We start from the raw sequence: 20,241 nt of genomic DNA on the forward strand, positions 1-20,241 counted from the left end.
AGAATGCAATGCCTTCCTTTTCTAAAATACATTAGTAAAAAAAGAAAGAAAAAAAAAGTAAAACCAGTGAATGCAGGGTTTACACTTCTTTCTACACCATTTTATACTCTGACATATTAGTAGAGTTTGCTTTTCAACATACTACTATGCAACAAACCCGGTTTTGTTATGAATCTTTACTTTTTCTAGTTTAGGAACTTAAGTTGAACAGACTTCAGCAATCCCAGAGCTTCAGTTTGAATTTGCCTGGGCACTTGCAGGGCATCATCAGAGCTGGTAACTGGCTCAGTCAGAGTTTATGTCTCGGGGGTGATTGAAGACCCTTCAGAAACATGGCCGAATTGGAAAAAGAATGCATCGGAGCCTTGTTACAATGCAAAGAAAGATACATATGGCTTCTGGCACTATATCTGCATTTACATGTCAATAGCCAAGCATGAAATAGATGAACTGTGAGTGCTGTTGTTATATATGTAGGTAGAACGAGTATCACTAAGTTCCTATTTTCCAGGGCCGTCTAAAGAGCCAGGAGGACATCTGGTCTTCTTAATGAAGTAGCTGATCTGGAATCTGGGCTTAGTAAAACTATCCCCCTCATAGAAAAAAATGAGGGAAAAAAAAAGAAAAAAAGACAGACTTGAATCTAAGCAATTAATATGTCACCAAGAAGTATTTTAAGGAATAACAGGCAAACTGACCTGGCAGGGAGAGTATTTTCCTCCTCCTTTCAAAGGGAATCCTATTTTCCCAAGAGAAAATTCAAACTAAATTACACTAACTGAACTTATATTCAGTGAATGTTCACACACAGAGTATTATCTGCGACAAATTCACTGAGATGTGAATACAGGATTTCTATACTTCAGTTCTAAGTGTTTTGTAAAGGGTATCAGCAAGTGCAGCAATGCAAAATAATTAAAAGGTAAGGGGCTGTTCAGCCTGGAGAAGAGAAGGCTGCGTGGAGACCTCATAGCAGCCTTCCAGTATCTGAAAGGGGCCTACAGGGATGCTGGTGAGGGACTATTCATTAAGGACTGTAGTGATAGGACAAGGGGTAACGGGTTGAAACTTAAACAGCAGAGGTTTAGATTGGATATAAGGAAGAAATTCTTTACTGTTAGGGTGGTGAGGCACTGGAATGGGTTGCCCAGGGAGGTTGTGAATGCTCCATCCCTGGCAGTGTTCAAGGCCAGGTTGGATGAAGCCTTGAGTGATATGGTTTAGTGTGAGGTGTCCCTGCCCATGGCAGGGAGGTTGGAACTGGATGATCTTAAGGTCCTTTCCAACCCTAACTATTCTATGATTCCATGTTATCCACAAAAAAGTAATTTAATCAGATTTTTATTTTCCAAGTTGAATTTTCTCAAGTGTGAGCTCATAATAAAAGTGTTTGATTCTTCAAATTAAGCTGAAATAATTGCCTAGCTCAGGGCTTAAGGATGCAAAGAAAAAAGGTTATTTTTGGTATTAAAAAGTGTCACTTCTTTTTAGTATCTACGTATTCTGAATCAAAATTTCATGAGGACACAGCATCTATCTCATCTTTTAACCTAACAATGTTTTGACACATCCTGAAGATGGGCTTCATGAGGATGTTACAGGTTTTGCTATTGTTTTCAAATAGCAGGCTCTGGAGGGCTGGTTTGGGGGCATTTCTTTGGCTTTCTTTTTTAATGAGGATGATGAAGATGGACAGAGGAGGAAGCAAATTCACAATGGGGGATTAAGACACTCAGAAGCATTCAGTTCCTCTGTCTTCAGTACCTGGACTAAAAGTACAATGCTCTGTGCAATGTTCCACCACTTTTCCTCTGTGCAAGGCTGAGAAGAGTAGTTCAATTTTCATATTAGTAAGATGCGGCCTGCCAGCATGTGCTCGCTGCATGAGATAGGTCTTCATTCCCTCATTCTACAGGACCCTTTTACAGATTTTATCCAACAAAGCTTTTGAAGATATATATATCTTTAACTATGTGGAAAAAAAAAACCCTCATGTTAACGATTGTGCAACAATAAAAAGTAAAAATAAAATGATTAGTAGCCCACTGACGATTATAAACCCTCTTCAATTCCCTTCCTCCACATTTTTATAGGAACTCATTACCCCAATGTTTATTTTTATTTTTGTAAATCTAAGAATGCAAAACTAAAGGCAGAGGTATGGTTGGGTACAGGATCTTCACATATCTGCATATGACATGATCCACAGTATGAATGCCACACTGGGCATTACCAGCAGGAGGGTTACAGCTCTACTAGTAATCAAGTCAATCTGGACCAGGACAGTAAAGAAGGGTTATACAGCTTTGCAGTATAAAGCTGCATAAAAAGATTTGAGAAACCATCATCACCCTCAGTCTTCCATTCCTGTCTTCCCCCAATTCCTTCTCAAAAACTTTCTTGTCCCCTTCAGGTTTACCCATTTAATTTTTCACGCCACTAGGTGCAGAAATCTCAAGATGTCTGTGGGGTTTGAGCCCCTACAGGCAGCTGCAGGTTAATTCTACCTGTTCAACTAGGGTAATGTAGCCTCCAGAATCCAGCATGAATAACCTGTGTGAAAGAGAATAAGGAGACACAGAAAAGGATACAAGAATCCTTACAAGGAACTGTGTCCAAGAGAAAGACCAAGATGTCTTTCTGGAAATTTCTTTTGGAATTACCATCTGGATGATAGCCCAGGCCAGAGGGAGAACACTTCTGAACATACAGCAAGAACTGCCCTTTGCTCAGAGTGAAAGGAGATCTAACACCTCCACAAGTCCTCATATCTCACAGGTTTCTCCTGTATTTGCTTATGGGTGTCCTCTCTTAAGCTAGCCACTAATTCTATGTCAGATGCTACTGGTCCTGACCTCTGTAGGGTATTGCATAGGTCAGGACTCTGGAAAACAGAGCTAGTCCATGCAGCTCCTGAACTCCAGACTCTGTTTCTGCTAGCCCCAAGAGCTCTTTCGTGCCTCATCTATTCCCCACTTCCCTTGACAGAGTGTCTACAGTCTAATCTTTCTCCTATGGAGACCAGAACATCATCCACTGCAGCAGCAAAGTCTTAAGTCATTGTACTGTAAACAAACGTAAACATTACCCTGATGTAAAGATCTTTTCCCCTTGCCATCAACACACCACTTCTCTGAACCTGAGCTGGGCTACTCAGTCCGAGCTACTATGGAGACAATAGAACTCAAAACCTGGTTAAAAACACAAGAACTAAAAGCAGACAAAATTCCTCAACCTTCATAACACTTAAAACTTGCCTGGGCCTTTCCCAAATGCTTCACAGTGAGATGGTACAGATAATACTTCAGGGGCTACTTTCAACATTTGCTGTTAAATGCCTTTTGATGCTCCAGATACATAAATACATCTTCTTAAGGGTTAATATACCAAAACTAGGGGGGGGGGGGAAGGGGAGGAAGTGCAAAAGCTGTATAACTTCTTTCCGTGGTATGACAAATTCTCTCTACATCATATTCCAAAGTGTGAAATGTGCAATTTCCATTCTTAAGCTCAGTAAAAATGGCATAAAATAAAGTACTAACCCTGGTTGATTATTAGTTTATCAGATCAACATCAGCAAAACTGCCTTTTAATGTGCTGCTTGCTTTCAAAAAAACTCTACCATGCATATTTCAGTTCTCCCTCTCCACACCCCACACCCTTCTGTTGCTGTCCAGCTGGAACACATCAAGGGTCTAGAAGCCAAGTCAAATGTTGACCCCACCCTCCTCCATCCATTTTAAGGCACCTTCAAAGCCAGTACACTGATCTAGTTCAGCTTAGCCAACAACGCCAGCAAATCTGTTATTTAAGACTTTAGTGCTGGCTTTTTATAACTGCCCATTAATACAAGCTTTGATGTATGGTCAAAAAATGCAGCTGTAATGAGTTTCATCAGACTGTAGTAACCTTTCCTCAGAAGGTCTTTATTACTATACCTTCATAATATTTGGTCCCAATACTGTTTTATAGTATCATTCTTATTGAACTGCCTTAAAAAACAACACTCAGCAACACTTAACACATCTTGTTCCCCAGAATTAAAACAAAGAGCCATTAATAGTTTTCTAGAAGACACTTTTGCACCCACATTTTTAATAGGAGTTTGCTGTTACCAGCATCAGGCAATAGCTGTGTGAACCAGAAGATAAACCAATTTTCCTGACAAAAGACTTGAGAGAAGATACAAAAGGGTTTTGTAAAAGGACAAACAACTTACTTTGTTGTTCCCCTTAGCAGGATGCAGCAAGGAGGAAAGAGGGGAGAAAAGAAGTGTTAGATACATTAATTTACATGCATTCAGTCTAACTTGTACAATTCTGGAAATAGCTCAAACCAAATGAGGAACTGCCTCAATGAACATTCCCTGACACCTTTAGTTAGACAGCTTCCAGGGGGAGCACAGGACATTTGCAAAGGGTCGAAAACATTCGGCAAAGTTGTAAATTCACACTTTTTTTCAAAATTTCCTCTCTACACAAACACTCTGATTCCACTTTTGCTTCCATTAGTGTAAAACAGGAGCAGATCCTGGGAAGGTGGTGGGCACTAACACAAGGGAGAAGAAAATGAGGCCTGAAATGATCTAGGGGTGGGATGAAAGCCAGAGGGATTTTCATGCACTGGTAATACTCAACTTCTAGTATGCAAAGCAAGCCACCAAACATGTCTGCTTAGCCTTGCATGACAGCCACTCCCTACAACGTGCCAATGAATGGAAAGTTTGTGATCCAATGCCTTTTAAAAACCAAATATTGAACTTTTAGATTAGTGATAAAACTAAGGAGGAGATGGCATTAGGGGACAGAGGAAAGGAATGGATGGTGCTAGCAAGGTAAAGTGTGCAGATCAACTTACGACAAACATCTGCAATTTTTTTCTGAATTGTGAGTGTTGCCACGAGCTGGCATGAACAATGTATATTATACAGCGGGAAGTCAGCCAAAATAAACACCAGCCTACAGCTGAAAAATATAGTCTGGAAAGGTTAGTCACAAAGTTGTAGTCATTTTTTTAAAAAAGGAGGTTTTTTGGATGCATCAGCCCAGAAACCCAGCAGTAAAGTCAGCTGGTAAATGGATATTCCATTTCAAAGTGAATTGGCCACAGTGTGATTTATATCAAGCAAGCTGACTTGCATATGGGTTGAAAAAATAAAAACACTGATTCAGTGCTATCCCAGTGGCTGTCAAAGCCCACGTCCTGACAAAAGCAAATCTCCTGGGGGAAAGAGATGACTTGGCAAGCTGCAGAAGAATTCAGGGCTCATAGAGCAACACTGAGGAGGGATTAAAGATGGTTAACAAGAGAGTGAATATATAAACATGAGTGTGCATCCCCATGTGTTCAAGGCAGGCAAAATGAAGTGAGGAACTAGAGAAATGGAGTTTTGTTTAGGGAAAAATAAAAATGCAACAGCATTGGACTTAGCTTACAGGATTAAATCAGTAATAGAAACTTCACATTAGCATCAGTAAGTACTGAGCCCCATTTCTACTGTAATCACATAATTTTAAGTAGCATTACTAAAAAAAAAAAAAGAGAACAGAAAAGTTAATGCTTTTGGTTGGGAGATTTGCCCCTGGTGAGAATTCAAAACAAATCTCTAATTCAGTGACAAAGTTCTACTTTTCCTGCCACTGCAGAAGGAACCCAGCTAGGGGCAACTGAGTTGGGTTTTACATCAATGTCCTTGTATGCAAGCAGCAGAACTGTTAATGAAAGCACACAGCTTAGTTTTCAAATTCCAGGCCGCGCACACTGCTCTGGCAGTTACAGAAAGCAGGCCAGCTTCACCATTGCAGTACTCCAGGTTTACAGCACTATTAATCTATTTTTCATTTCTAAGCAGCAATTTTTCTGCTTCTGGTGCCAAAGCCTTGGATACTCAAAGTTCCCAGCTGTGACATGCAGATGAAAAAGAGTGAGAAGGTCAGTCTGGGAAGGGGCTAGGGTACCTCTTTGCCTTTTTAACTCTGGGTTCGAAAAGCTGTGGGGAAGCACTGAAGAAAATGTGAGTTGCTGTTATTTCCTGGCGGTCTCTCTGACAAAAAAACATGGTCTCTAAATCTTTGAAGCAGAATGAAAGACTGAGTGTCTCTATAACTATTTTAGACTGTCAGAGGAAGGTGTGACACTGTGGAGTATGCACAGGATTTTAATGAAATGGTGATGATTTTTATTTAGGTTTCACTGGAACTTCTAAGGTATCCTGGGCCTTGGAGCTTTCACTTTGTAAATTCAAAACCTTAACAGTAGACTTGCAGTGCACATTTGGACCCCTAGTCCTGCAGGAACAAAGTGCTTTGAAAGACTAGGGTAGGATCAGGCATCTTTCCTGAAGAGCTTGATAAGACTACTGGGTGAATTTCAAACTACAGGGGGTTGGAACAATACTATTCACTCTTTTTGTAATGTAAAGATAATTCCAGCTCAAAGAAGAACTGAATTTTGACTCCCGTCTACTTCTGTCTTTCAAAGAAGTCTTCATCTTCTGTCTAAGACTCCCTTGATAGACCATCTTTAAACAAAAGCAAGAATTCTTTATAAACATATTTTGAATTCAAAATATTTTTAGGGGAAGGGAGAGACAGGAAGACCAAAGAGTTTAGAATCCATCTAATCCATCTTGTTATAAAATAAAAGATACATAAATATGATAAACATGTCACAGAATGCAAGATTAAACCAGAGGCAGCAACAGGCTTTTTCAACATCATTATGAAAACCTGAGCAAGGAAAATAAAACACAAAACAATACAGTATTTTGTCCCTAGTAGTTAATTAGGTAACATCTTGTAACTAATCCTTGTAAAATTACTTTTGATGTCTTAGGTAGGAAGTAATTTACTGACACAGGCAACATACTGGAGTCACCAAATTTTATGTATTTTTTTAAGGTAAAGTCTCAGATACCTGGTAGGTCTCCTGCTAAATTTGTATTTGAACTATTCTTAAAAAAAATCAGCATTGCTATCATCATCAATGTTTATTCTTACAATAATTGGAGAATCCAGCAGTTCATGAAGTCTCTGATTTATCTGTTAATGGTAGCCTCGAAACTTGGTATGAAGAGACAAAGCTGAGGGTTGTTTGCTAAATAGCAGCCAGAGAAGATACAGACAAAATTATACAGGAAGCCATGGAGGTATCACAAGAGAAATATGAGGAAGAGAAAGATGAAGCCATACAAGACAGCACAAGACCCTGGACTCAAGGGACTGGGCCTTCCAATGGAAAACAAGCAGAAAGAACAAATTCCATCCAAATCAAAGCACCATTTCTAAAACCAGATTTTCCACTGAAGGAATCTAGTGGACCAGCAGACTTACTGAAGAAAGGTGCACCATGCATTACAGAAACTTTCAAAAGCTCAAATGGCAGGTATTTTTGCTAGTCAGCCTTGTTTCTGCATACATCTCCTCAATCACTCAGTTGATATTAAATATTAAAATAACTAAGCCCCAAAAATATGAAATGGTAGTTGGGCATATTTCATTTCCTGACTTTTCTGTCTTTTATGTTAAATTAATAGAGGCTTTTATTCTGTTCAATTTTCTCCACACGACAATTAGCTGAGTAAAACTGCCCTTGGAAAGGTGTAGCATGCATTTCATACACAAAAACCATGCAGTAAATCAGTAAAATAAATATACATGATTGCCTGGAATGCTTCTGTCAGTTCTGTAATACAGAACTTGAGGGAATAAACTCTTCAAAGTACATCTTTACCTTAGAAGACATTAACAGAAAGAACGAAGCTCCAGAAACCCCAAATTACTCAACTTTCACTACATAGATCCAGCAAAAAACATTTATGATTTTGGAAGGTTTGGTTTGTTTGGGTTTATTTTCTTGAATATTGAGGTTTGACTCACAAATTTATCTTAAAATATTTCAAAATTACCACAGAAGAGTACAACAAAAAGGCTAGCATTTCTTGAGATATTTGCAGACACTGTGTTTTCCCAGATGATACGATTGTTCTTTCTGACTCAAACAGAGCAGCTACTGGAAAGCTAGTGAGCTATTGAACTTACTGAGGATTTATCAGGATAGACACCGGCTCGTAGCAGAGATGCCTTCCAGCTATCCACCTCCTCTTGGGAGTCACAGGCTAGCTCAAGGAAACGGTAATCCTTGTAAACATTCCTAGAACAAAGAGCACCACATTGTAAAACTAGCATTTTACTACTCTGTATCATGCACACAGCATTTTAAATTAAAAATCCTTTGGGGTCAGAAATTACTTGGTAATCGTTTTAGACAAGAGAGTTTATGGGATAGGTACTTGTTTAATAATTACACGGAGTGCTTGAAAGTACCTTAGAATGCTACAGCACAGCTCCAGAAATAATAATCATCTGAAAACACCATGAAACTATTCCAAATCAATTTTCCAGCTTTTGCCAAAATGGAGCACTTTTAGGAAAACAACACTGTGGTGATGCAGAGGGCAAACACGTAAGACGCGCCATCAAAACTGCATGTGTCACGACTGCTGCTGTAACTAATAAATATCAAAAAAATTAATGATGCAACTTTTCCCATGTTAAATCCTTTCAGTGCATTATATATACATATATATATATATATTTTAGACATCAGTGAAAGGGGAAAGAAAACAATGATGATCAGGCATTTTAAACAAACTGCACAAGCTCTGATGTCTGCCTTCATCGTAAAAAAAATTGGGACACATTTGAATAACACCTCTTGCAGGTAATTCACATAATTAGATAAATATAGGGAATCAGTTAATGGAAGAATAGAGAAAGGAGGAAAAATACGTATGTAGGAAGGTGGTACTTGTAAAGTCTCCAATAAACAGAACAGATTTTCCCCTTACGGTTTAGCCATTAGGTTTTGAATTCAAATTCTATATACAGACCAGATTGTTGTAAATTTGTCAGCCAACAGTCTTTTTAGGAAAGGCCACAAGCTTAGCTGACAAAAGTTAGGAAACCACATTTTGCTAGATCTTAACATTTACACAAGAATTAATCTTCCATCACAACCAGACTGGTTTTGCTCCTTAGCAAGCCATGTAGAAGGGGGAGTGGGAGTAGGAAGGGGGGTTGATGGAGATTACTTCACTTTCAAAGACAACAGTGACAAGGGTTCCTTTTGTTTCATTATGCAACCCCAGAGATAACTTCTGCCACATATTTTGAGGGGGGAAAAAATATGAATACACTATAGAACCAGCAAGTAAAGCTATTATTATCATTGCCTAGACAAATTTCCTTAGCATTCAGGGACTGGTGGGATTTCACTGTCACACTGCCAGGATACAACCGACTTGATGTAACTCCCACTCACAAAGTGCATTTCCCTTACTAACGAAGTCACCAGACGTCTCCTAGCCTTGCTTTTTAGGGGTAGTCTCAGGAAGCAGATAAAAAACAGGTAGAAAAATTGTAATTGAACAGTAAGCATTCATACTGAGCATGAAGCAGCCATGACATCTAGTCATTAAATTATCAGCCATGAAACCACAGTATGGCAATAAGAGTATACCCACCTCTGAATAGAGGGAAATCAGGTATTTTTAGCAGGCTTATAGATCACATTCAAAACTGAAAAGGATAAAGGACATACTCAGATTTCCTTAAGTCAGTGACATAATTCTCACCCATTTCAATGTCTACATCTGAGCAGCCAGGCACGCATGTTCAGCACTAGGCCTGCACTACTGTTTGTGGCATTTGGAACAGAGATGCCACCATAGTGTGTATCAGTACTGCTCAGGTCAACACACCTATGCTTCCTTCCCAGAGAAACCAGCCTGCAAAGGGACAGAGGCACTAAAGGGTTGGGTCCCATAGTTCAGGCAAAGGTACTGACCACATGAATGACTGAAAGCTCTATGGGTTTTTTTACTTGATTAGAAATTTAAAATTAAGACCTTTTTTCCCTGAATCCAAATGTACTAATCCTGCCTTAAAGCAAATAATAGCCTGGATGACCTCTTCAGATGCTGTTACCTTAAACTGACAAAAATACATTTGAATTTTATTAAATTTGCAATATTGTAGAACTCTGAGTCAACATTTACTAAACATATTTACAAAATAACTCAATGAAAATAAAAAGGGAAGCAAAAATGAAAGTGCCAGAGGAAAAAAAAAAAGCTTTAATTGATTCTCAGGAGAAACTTCTAATGAGATAAGTTTTTTAGCTATTTCAACTAAGCAGCTATAACTTTGGAGAAAGAGGAATCTGAAATGATAAAAGGGTACTCTCAGAAAAGATTAGTAACCACAGAGCAAATAAAGGCTGTAAAACATAGCAATTGGGAAGTACCAAAAATATGTACCTACAAGAGCAAACCAACATGACACCATCTTGTGAAAACACTTTTTCAGTACTGTCATATTATATATTAAACTTTTTGGTATTTTGTGACTTGGTACATCAATCTTACTTGTACAAGAAGGGCTTCTTGCCAGCTGCTTTGAACACATAGGAGCTTGTTGTCCTGCATTCCTATCTCTGTATCAAGACTTTTCCTAGGTCTAGGGATAGCTTATGGCTAGGCAGCTGACATCTCCAGCTTACCAAGGCCCCTTTCCCTGTAGTATCTGAGAGCTCCACTATTTTAGTGTTGGAATCTTACCCCACCACCACAAATTATGTCAGTTTCAGCATAAGTGAGGAACTGGAGGACACATATGCTGAACCTGGACTTGTAGAAAGCTTACAGTAGGGTAGGTAAATGGATGCTTGTCTCACAAATCAGCTGCCTTGCTACTAGACTTCGTTTGCCTTTCTTCCAGAAAGACTGACAGGCATAGGAACTTCACAAAGGAAAAAGCCAAAGTAACTTCTGAAAAGAGTGTGTCCTTTTTCTGTTACTAGTGGAATCTTACAAAAAAACATTAACATGTTTTACTCATTAGGAATCCACTGGCGTCTCATGGAAAGCTGTAAAAGTGTTCTTGAAAACAATTCAGATTTTCTGGTTTGTTCTCTCTTCCACATTTTAAAACTTTTGAAGATATCAGCACAAAACCAGTTACTACTCAATCCTCACCTACTTACTCCACATGGAATATAGTGAGATCATGTTCTCATTGTCATCTTTATGGCAGGGTTATTATGCATCCAAGAGAATGATATAATGCAGGATACCCAGAAGCAGAAAGATGAACTCTGAACAATACAAATCTTGTTGATATTCAGGCACCTTTAACTCTAAGGGACTGTAGTAACTAAACAGTTACGATAAAAGGGAATATACCTAAAACACAATTTGCATGCAACATTTCTCTTGAATGTTTAATATTTTTGATATGTGATTATATGAACAGGTAAGCTGTGTGTAAATTTATATGTATATACCACATACACCTATGCTGCTTCCTCCTGTAGGGTCTTGTAATTGTAATTTAATATCCTGCATAGAACATGAAAATGTATCTATAGTGCCATTACTGGAAATTAACATAATAATACTTTTTTCCAGAGTGAAAAATATGAAAGATTATCATTTGTTACCTGCATATTGTATTACACTCTAGATAAATAAACCCCAAGAACTGTATTCCAGAAAAAAACCTACAACATACTTGTTAATGAAGATGGACAATTGGACTAAAAGCATAATTTCTAGTTCCAGACTGGCTCCACACTCAGGGCACACCTTCTCTATGCCAGGATCACTATTTGAAAGTCCAGCAGATACGCAGCTACAACTTTGCTTATCTTACAACCTCTTCACTTTACTATTACCTTTGTTCCCAACGTACTGGATTCCTTTTCTCCATAAATTTAAGGTCGTAAAGTAAACTTTCTAATCCAGAAATAAGCATTAAATAGTCATTTCTTTAAGCCCTCCCATAATGGAAGAATCCTAACATGAAAATGCAGGAATGGAGTAAGGTATTTGGAAGTGCACAAGAGGAAACAGAGAAGAGCCAAACAAATTTGACGACTGAGCCCAGTTGTGAGTTACTAAGAATCCTGTCCCACTAGTCTTGAAGCCTGGGCTGTCAAGATTGCATAGGGAAAGCTTGATTGCCTGTAAAACAGCAGAACTAAACAATTCGGGACCAACAGGTGAATAATACACAACTGAAAGTCACTTTCTAGTTGCCTGCTACAGTGGATGCACATCTACATCTACAGCAGCTGCACATCAAAACTACTTGCTACCTGAACAAATTTAGCTGTTAGACCTCAGTATGTATAGTATCTTTTGCAGTTTCTTAATACTAAAATAGGGTTAAATATTTACCTGCAACAAACCTGGAAAGATTTTAAGTGCAACTCCTGTAGACACATTACAAACCTGGTTAATATACATGCAAATATATTGATGCATACCCACAAATTAACCACAGCTGTAGACAGCTTTTAGAGTGAGTTGGATGTGGAACATTTCAGTAGAAGATGCACTGTATATCCATATCATTTTTTATATAGAGAGAAAATGCAAACCAAGATTAAACGAAGATGCCTTTATTCTTGCCAACACGGGAGGAGGCAGAACAGCAATTACAGAGCAAGAATAGTAGTGAAATTTTTAGAATGATGCTTACAAGCCACTTTAATACTCCCAAGAACACGAAACCACATTTAACTTCAGCTGTTGCACTGAAACAAGTGAAGCTACTCAGACTGGAAGAGAAAGCAATCTTTTTCTACAGGGATTTCAAACAACTCTGCTTATGATCTCAAATAATTTTTGGTAAATATTTGGTCTTTTTATTTGGATGCAAGCAAATTAAAATGAACATTAGGAATCTAGAAACAAATTCAGAGGAGCCCAATTTTATTATATCATAAACAAAAAAATCCCAAACAAAAAAAAAGCAATTATTGGATATTTTATTTGATTGCAGTTTAAATAATACAATATATATGGGTTTCATAAGTAGACACCTAAAATAAAACAGGGAGAAAACAGAATCCAGATACTTCATGCATAATCAGGAAAAATAATATTGGATGAAAATCTACTCTATGTTCTCTGTTTAATCAGCCTGCAACTCTACTATATACACTCCGCTTATTCAACCTTAGTCTTAGTCTACCATTTTAGACACCTGTAATTCCGCAATGGCTGTTTGAAGACATGCATTATTTTTCATATAAGAAGCCTGTACTAGAAGCACTGCAAATCATATATTTTAAAGAAACAAAATTGACCATCTGTTCTGAATTAACAGCAATCACTAACATTTTCTATCAAGGCATGCCATTTCAGATCAGTCTAATGTGAATGCTAATTAAAATTAATTACATATGTCTCTGAAGATTTCTTTCTTAATATCCAGAAAGCCAAAGAGACAGTCCCTGAAACAATGTCATGAAATAATAGCACTTTTACCAATTAATTCATATAAATGGTCTTCTGGAAGTGTAAGGATCTTTTCAAGTTCATACATACAAATACAGATAAACAACAAAACAATTTTAACTTTAAGGTGAAAATTAACAGAAGATATGCTGATCAGTATATAGCCAAGCCTTAAAAATGAAGGATCTTTAGTTCTATATGTAATCCAGAACAGAAATGCAGCCAAAGCTAACATCACATAGGCCAAAATCTGCAGTAGTAACTGGCACTAAAATATTCCATAACTCCCTGGAGAAGAAGTTTTGATGCTTTTCGTGGTGATGGATGGAAGCCTGTTTTGGAACCTACCTTGGGGCCACACAAGCGCTAAAGCTGCTCACAGCTGTCAGTCCCTCATCACTGGAGGGAGCATGGCTTCTGCTCCAGTCCTGTGCTTCCCTGTGTGGGGCATGGGGACCCAGACCTTGCTGGGTCACAGCAAGCAGGCAAGGTGAAGCCATCTTGCAGACTAAATCAAATTTATCAGCCATGACTTAGCCCATGCTTACAACACCCGTGTCTCTTGTAGGTGTCACTAATGCTTCAGATCCCACACAGTCATTTAAGGAATTTTCTTAAATGTGATAGTTACACTGTACTTGAAGGTATAGGTTTACACTGCTGTTTCCTTTCCTTGAGAACCCCTTTTTGCTCAGTAATACCAGTTTTAAATCTCAATACCTGCACACCTATCCACCATACTATGCTTTATTTATCATACAAAGAATTCTTGTCAATAATGACACAAAGAAAATATTCCAGGAAAAAAACAAAACATAAAAAACAAATCCCAAGCTTCTTTTTCTTTATATATTTTTTTTGTATGGAATGGACTTGGGGGATAAAGGCTAGTTATGCCTTGGATTTGTGTATTTTTTCTATTCTTAAATATTGTACTTACAAGCATCTTGGAAGTTTTTTTTTTTCAAATATTCGCAGCTTTTTTCTGGATTAAATTTGTGGTGTTTTTTAATTAAATATATTCTCATTCTTCCCTTTCTAACAGAGAGGGCTCTGAATAGCTTACAGTCCAGCTCTTCCTGGGGCTTAGCTTTCTGTGTAATTCAAAAACAGTAACTAAACATACATCTCATCTCAGGCTTTCTCCTTCAGCCTGGCTTCCATCCAACACCTCCACTGACCCGGTCTCCTTTCACTAGTTCCCTTTATTTTGGCTCTTGCCCAATTTCCCTTATATATGGATAGCAGTTAACCAGTTCCTGTCCATAAGAAGAAATAGTGTACTTAGAGCTCTAGTGCATTTGAAGTCCTAGAGAAGACTTCTAGAACATCACTCAGCCAACACCATGAATCCAAAATCAATACTGTAATACCTTTCACTTAGCAGACATAGCATACTTTCCTGGGGCCTACCAGATGGCACAGTTCTTGTGCAATGTGATTCCTGAGAATCAGAGTGAACTCATGAGTCAGTAGCTAAAATTTATTATCTGGCAGCTCTATTTCCAGTCCTATTCTCTGCCCTCAAGACTTCCATTTGATTGCTATCCTCTTGACGTTCATCTGTTTCTCACATCAGGAATCTGTTTCTACAGTGAGCCTCTCTCACTGTCCCTGACAGTCAGTACTCATGCAGGGATGGTAGGTTCTGCCACACTGCTTCTTGATTATCGAGGAGCATTCAACTCTTACAAACCTATTCTTGTGAAGGCAAACAGGAACAATTTCATGCTCTGAATTTGCAAACATCCCCTTTTGTCACAGAGGTGAAAAAAGCAACACTATTATTCAGTTTCATCTGGATCCTGGTTGGGCAGATAAGTAAAAGACAGGAAGACTTGGTGGGATCTTCACCTGCAAGGAAGGGAGAATTTCACACACTGGTTCTGCTTCTTTGGCTCCAAGGAAAGGAATGATTTTGAAGAGGAACAGAGCTCAACAAGCACTACAACGTAACCCCAAAAATATTTACTTAGTAGAATCTCTTCTCCCATGGGGAAGAAACCAAACAACCAAAAAAAAAAAAACCAAAAAAAAAACCCTTCACACAAAAAAACAAAGAATTGGAGAAGAGGTGAACAGGAAGCTACTTCTCCACTTGTATGAAAAGAAACGGCTTATTCATCATTCCTTCCTTACTTAAAAGAGAAGCAGCATCTAGATGGAGTTGTAATGCAGTAATACAATTTATTGACCCATAAATCAGAAAAAAAAGTACTACTACTCTACGGCAAAGGCAAAGGTTTACTTTAGAATAACACAGAATCTAGTGAAGTAGTGCCATGTGGATGCTGTAGTCAACTGGCCAAGATCATGAAAAAGGATGACTGCTTACCCTTCCTAATGTGAGAGAGAGAGAGATGGGTCTGTTGCATAGATCCTAAAGAGAGGCACATTTAAGACTATAACTCTTGTTCCAGACTAAAGCACTAAGCTAAAAGAAAAAGGACCAATCAGTGAATTATTTTTAAAGGGAATACATGAGAAAGAGGCAAAGTGTTTGGAATGAAATCCCAGAACAAAGGTAAGCTTTCTTGGATGAGCAGAATTTGTTTTGTTATTTTCATGAGCTCTGCATAAGAGTCTTACACGTTCATCAATGAGGACATCACAGGTTAATCTACTTCATGTAAGCACAGGCACTGACAAAATACTCTCACCTCCATTCTTAACTGCCTAAGAAAGCCAGTCCGTGGCTACATCTCCACAACTTCACATTATGTTCTACAGCAGTACTACAAACATTAGGGGTTTTCCTACAGTATAATTATTTTCAAAAATTTGATATCTTGTAAAAGACTTGCCAGCAGTTTATTGTGGAGGAGGAAAGGATGGTTAACACAAAACAGCACTCACATTCTTCACACCTTTAGGTTTAGACACATACTGCTTGACCTTATAGCTCAACTTCAGTTGTGCAAAGGCAGACTCAGGTAGATGGACACAGCCAGAAGTGATCCAGGAGTCAAAGGGCACTCACTCTAATATACTTTGATTTAATATCTAACACCAGATATTAAAACAAAAAAATGTAGTGCTAGATATTAAAACAAAGTAAACTAGAATAAGTAAAGCTAAATAAAGTAAGTAACCAAAGTAAACTAGAGTAGTCCTCCACAGGTGTTCCAAGGTGTCTATAGATCAAGAAGATGCGCCCATTCAAATGCTTTAAATAAATTACATAGTTTGCTGAGAAACAAAACTCACCCCCAATTCTTTAAGCAACACTATATCTATTTCACAGCAAGAGTTTTCTAGATTTTTCTCTTTTAAAAAGAAAAATTAATTACAATGTAACAGGAAAATAATTTAATTTTGTCACAATGTAGCCTTTTCATAAACATACAATTATGTTCATTTCATGAGAATTTATCTTCACTGTGAAATCAATCATCACAGTCTCCATTTACTATACATTACCAAGTCACATTTAATTCCTGTCAGAGAACTGTTGACTTCTGCAGTAAATCAAAATGACAGATACCGTTTGTTTCCTTCTGCATCTATCCCCAAGCCTCAGCTAACTCAAGATGGTTTTTCCTTTTATACAGTGAAATGAGCAGTTTCCTGGTAACTATATTTCAGAACGGGAAAGGTTTTCATAAATGGAAAAAATGCAGTGTATAATCCAGGAAACTATTGAAATGTACAGTATCAGAAACATATGGCTGTAGCAAATACCTATGCAGTGAGAGGCTAGGAATGAAAAAGAGACAAGCCTATTAAAATTCTTCTCCTAAAGGGATTTTGCTTGAAAACTAAAATACTCTAATTGAACACTAAGATATGCTGCAGACTTGGGGGGAGGGAAGCAGGAGGAGAGATATAGAATAATCTCCATGCTATCATGGAAGCTGGAACATATAATTTTGGCTTTGTTCCTTAATGATCTACATCTTAAATAGCAAAATGGTTCCATAGCCAGAACCTTGAGTGGACAAACTCAGAAAGAGAAAGCTGATTTATCTCTCAATTACTAAGGTTTTTAATAATAATAATAAACAAACAAATACACACACCCAAAACAACCACTTCCCTTCATCCCCCCTCAAAAAAAAAACCAAAAAACCAAACCCCAAAACAGAAATTAAGTTAAGTTTTACATGAATTTTGAAAAAGAAGCCATATTCACACACACACCTCCCATTCAGAATCATAAGTAAGACAAAGTAAAATGACGACAAGACTTCTTATTTCAACTTTATCAATACCCTGTTTCAGTTTCCCTATGAATTTGGGACAGGGAACACAGTCCCTATTTGAGGGCCAGGTCACTTTACTCAAGCCCTAGTATCCCTGATTCTGCTGACACAACCTATGAATTTAGGAAACTGTGGAAAGTGATACTAAATTTGTTTTGACAAACAAACCCTAACTTTTAAAAACCAGCAGGCAGGTTCTTTTTAAAAACAAAACAAAACAAAACAAAACAGCTGTGTTATAGTAACAGAGGAATGACTGTTGTGGTTAGAATTCAATAAATATCTCAAGAAAAACTTCTGCCCCCTTTTAAGCTGGAAGAGTCCATAAACAGCCTCTCCCAAGGCAAAGGTATTTTGCTGTCTTATCACTGTGCTGTCATGTCTCAACATGCCTATATAGATATAAGGACGTTTTTAGAGCAGCTTGCAGATGCTGGAGGGTACACTCACAGCCCAAATGAGCAGGGGTATTACAGATATGGCAAACATTTTAGACATCTGATCTTGAAATCCTTGCTGTCCAGTGAAAGACCCAGTGAAAATGTGAACATGTAGCTGTATTACACCCAAATGAATCTCAAACTTCCCAATAGAAATGCATGCTTCTCTTGGATTTTCACAGCAATTCAGTGATTAAGATTATGAAAATATTCAAAACCATTAGCCAAAACACAGGAGGAACAGTAAGTTGAAATTAACAGATTTCTCATGGAAGGAACTTAACATGTACAGCTCCTATCAAGTCACCAGAACAAAGCTTTCTTTCTTGATTGATGCAACTGCAATGTTGGGACGTTTCACACATATCTATAGCAGAATAATCAGAATTACATTAGTTGCCAGTATGTAAAGATCATTTAGGTTTTTAAAAACTTGAAGTTTTTCAAAGCTGTTTTTTCTGTGCTCCCGAAATGCAAGTGGTCAAGTGTTTGAAATCTTATTCTCAGCAAGTATGTGTGTGACATACTTCCAAAGGGCATCTCCTGGCAGACTGTCCACATGTAGGCTAGCTGAGATGTCAGCAGATATAGGCAAAGCCTTCATGTAGTTCAAGACTCACATTGCATCCTCACATTTCTGGGACCAGGGAAACTTGACAGCCCAGAAATCCTGTGCTTTGCTTTTGTTTTGTGGGAGGGAGGGACATTCCTTGCTTCTGAAAGGGCTATTTCTGGCCAGTTCAGGAACAACAGCTGGCTCTGCAGAGAGCCACATCCAGCCCTCATCATCTTGAACATCATATATTGCCAAGTTTTGGCAATGCAAGGGGGGAGTGGGAATGAAGCAGAAGAGAAGGGCATCTATCCATGCTGCCACTGCAATTTCCTTTACTTGTTTTTTCTGAAAAGGAACTTAGAGAAATTGCACCTTATCTACTGAAATGCAGTTCCACTGAATCAGCTGCAAATGCACCTCTCCACCAAAAAAAAAAAAAAAAAAAGAAAGAAACAATAAAATTTTACAGGTCACTTGTATATCTCTAAGCATTGTCATGTTTCCTTATTTATTCACAGTAGTCTGAATAGGCTGTGCACCAGAAGTAGGCCACCATAGAATACCTACATCACTTAAATCAGAAGACAGAGCTTGAAAAGTGTGAAGCAAACAGCATAAAGCAAAAAGCCTATTAGTTAGGGAAGCAGAGGAATATCATTTGTTCTCCATTCAGCAGTATATAAATGCAAACAAACAATAGAATGATGCCAAATATTACAGAGAGGCAAGATTTTTCACTGGAAAAAGTGAGAAGCAATGACACTTTTGTGATTTACACCAGTTGAATTTGGTCACAAGGTACAGAAGTCATGAGTGTTTTGGTAAGTCTAGGTGACTGCCAAACAAAACAAAAATAGGATCAGGAGATGATTATTCAGCCATACAGAACTAGATGACTAATCATGGAGCAGTTTCACCCTGAGTGGTTAGGAGGACACTAACCTTTCATTCTATGTTTACGCAACTGCAAAACAGCAAATAAATCAAGAGTATCAAGATCTTTATTCACTCAGCATATGGAAATACCACAACTGCACTCCCAGTTATTAGATGTTCAGATAAATACATTTTTATGGCAGTATCTGCAGAATAGCACATTTCCTTACCTCTGCTCTGTGTTAAACAATGCAAAGATATGTTTGCTAGACATGAAGCTCTTTTCAACATCTCGCACTTTCAAGTTGTCCAAAGGAAGCATATACTTCTTCTCTTTTTCCTAGAAAAGAAACAGATTAAAACAACACTATATGAGAAGTCCTAAATAAACACAATTTCAGCAAACTGTGTTTAGCTGGTAATGACTTCAGTACACTTATTATCATAAGGGTATATTAAAAACTGAAATGTCTGTTTATCTTTCATAGACATACCTGCAACAGAAATGAAGCCTGAATTCCCATTCTGTTTTTCTCTGATCCATTTAAAACATTTCCCAGTTAAAAAAACAAACAAAAAAACCCAAAAAACCCCCCTCTCAAATACACAAGCATCTACATTTATTATTCTCCATTCCCATGAATTATAATTAGAAAAGAGTCAAACTTAACTCAAATGAAACTGTCTAATCAATACAAAACTCTTCTTCCATGTCTGTGGGCATAAAAATAATCTCTATCTACAATTACTATTGTTATTTATGGGTAGCATTTAATTACCCCACCATAAATTTTCATTACCCTAATGGAAAATACAAAAATCATATAAATCAATCAAATTCATACTATCATCGATGTTTGATAT

The 20,241-nt window shown here is 37.8% G+C and overlaps 1 protein-coding gene across 6 annotated transcripts in view; it reads right to left on the reverse strand.

Moving 5' to 3' along the window:
* Positions 1-20,241, reverse strand: part of DNM3 (dynamin 3) — a 180,095-nt gene that overhangs the window by 48,886 nt on the left and 110,968 nt on the right. For 3 of the 6 annotated variants that reach the window (XM_031047273.2, XM_034063554.1, XM_034063555.1), the window contains 3 exons: positions 19,608-19,717; positions 8,040-8,151; positions 4,220-4,231 (listed from right to left, as the gene is read on the reverse strand). In XM_031047273.2, the coding sequence (XP_030903133.1) occupies positions 4,220-4,231; positions 8,040-8,151; positions 19,608-19,717 (234 nt within the window). The remainder of the gene's footprint in view (positions 1-4,219; positions 4,232-8,039; positions 8,152-19,607; positions 19,718-20,241) is intronic. The other 3 variants (XM_034063553.1, XM_034063551.1, XM_034063552.1) reach the window with 1 other exon arrangement.

This window comes from Melopsittacus undulatus, chromosome 6 (assembly GCF_012275295.1).
Source record: "Melopsittacus undulatus isolate bMelUnd1 chromosome 6, bMelUnd1.mat.Z, whole genome shotgun sequence".
In the NCBI taxonomy this organism is placed as follows: domain Eukaryota; kingdom Metazoa; phylum Chordata; class Aves; order Psittaciformes; family Psittaculidae; genus Melopsittacus; species Melopsittacus undulatus.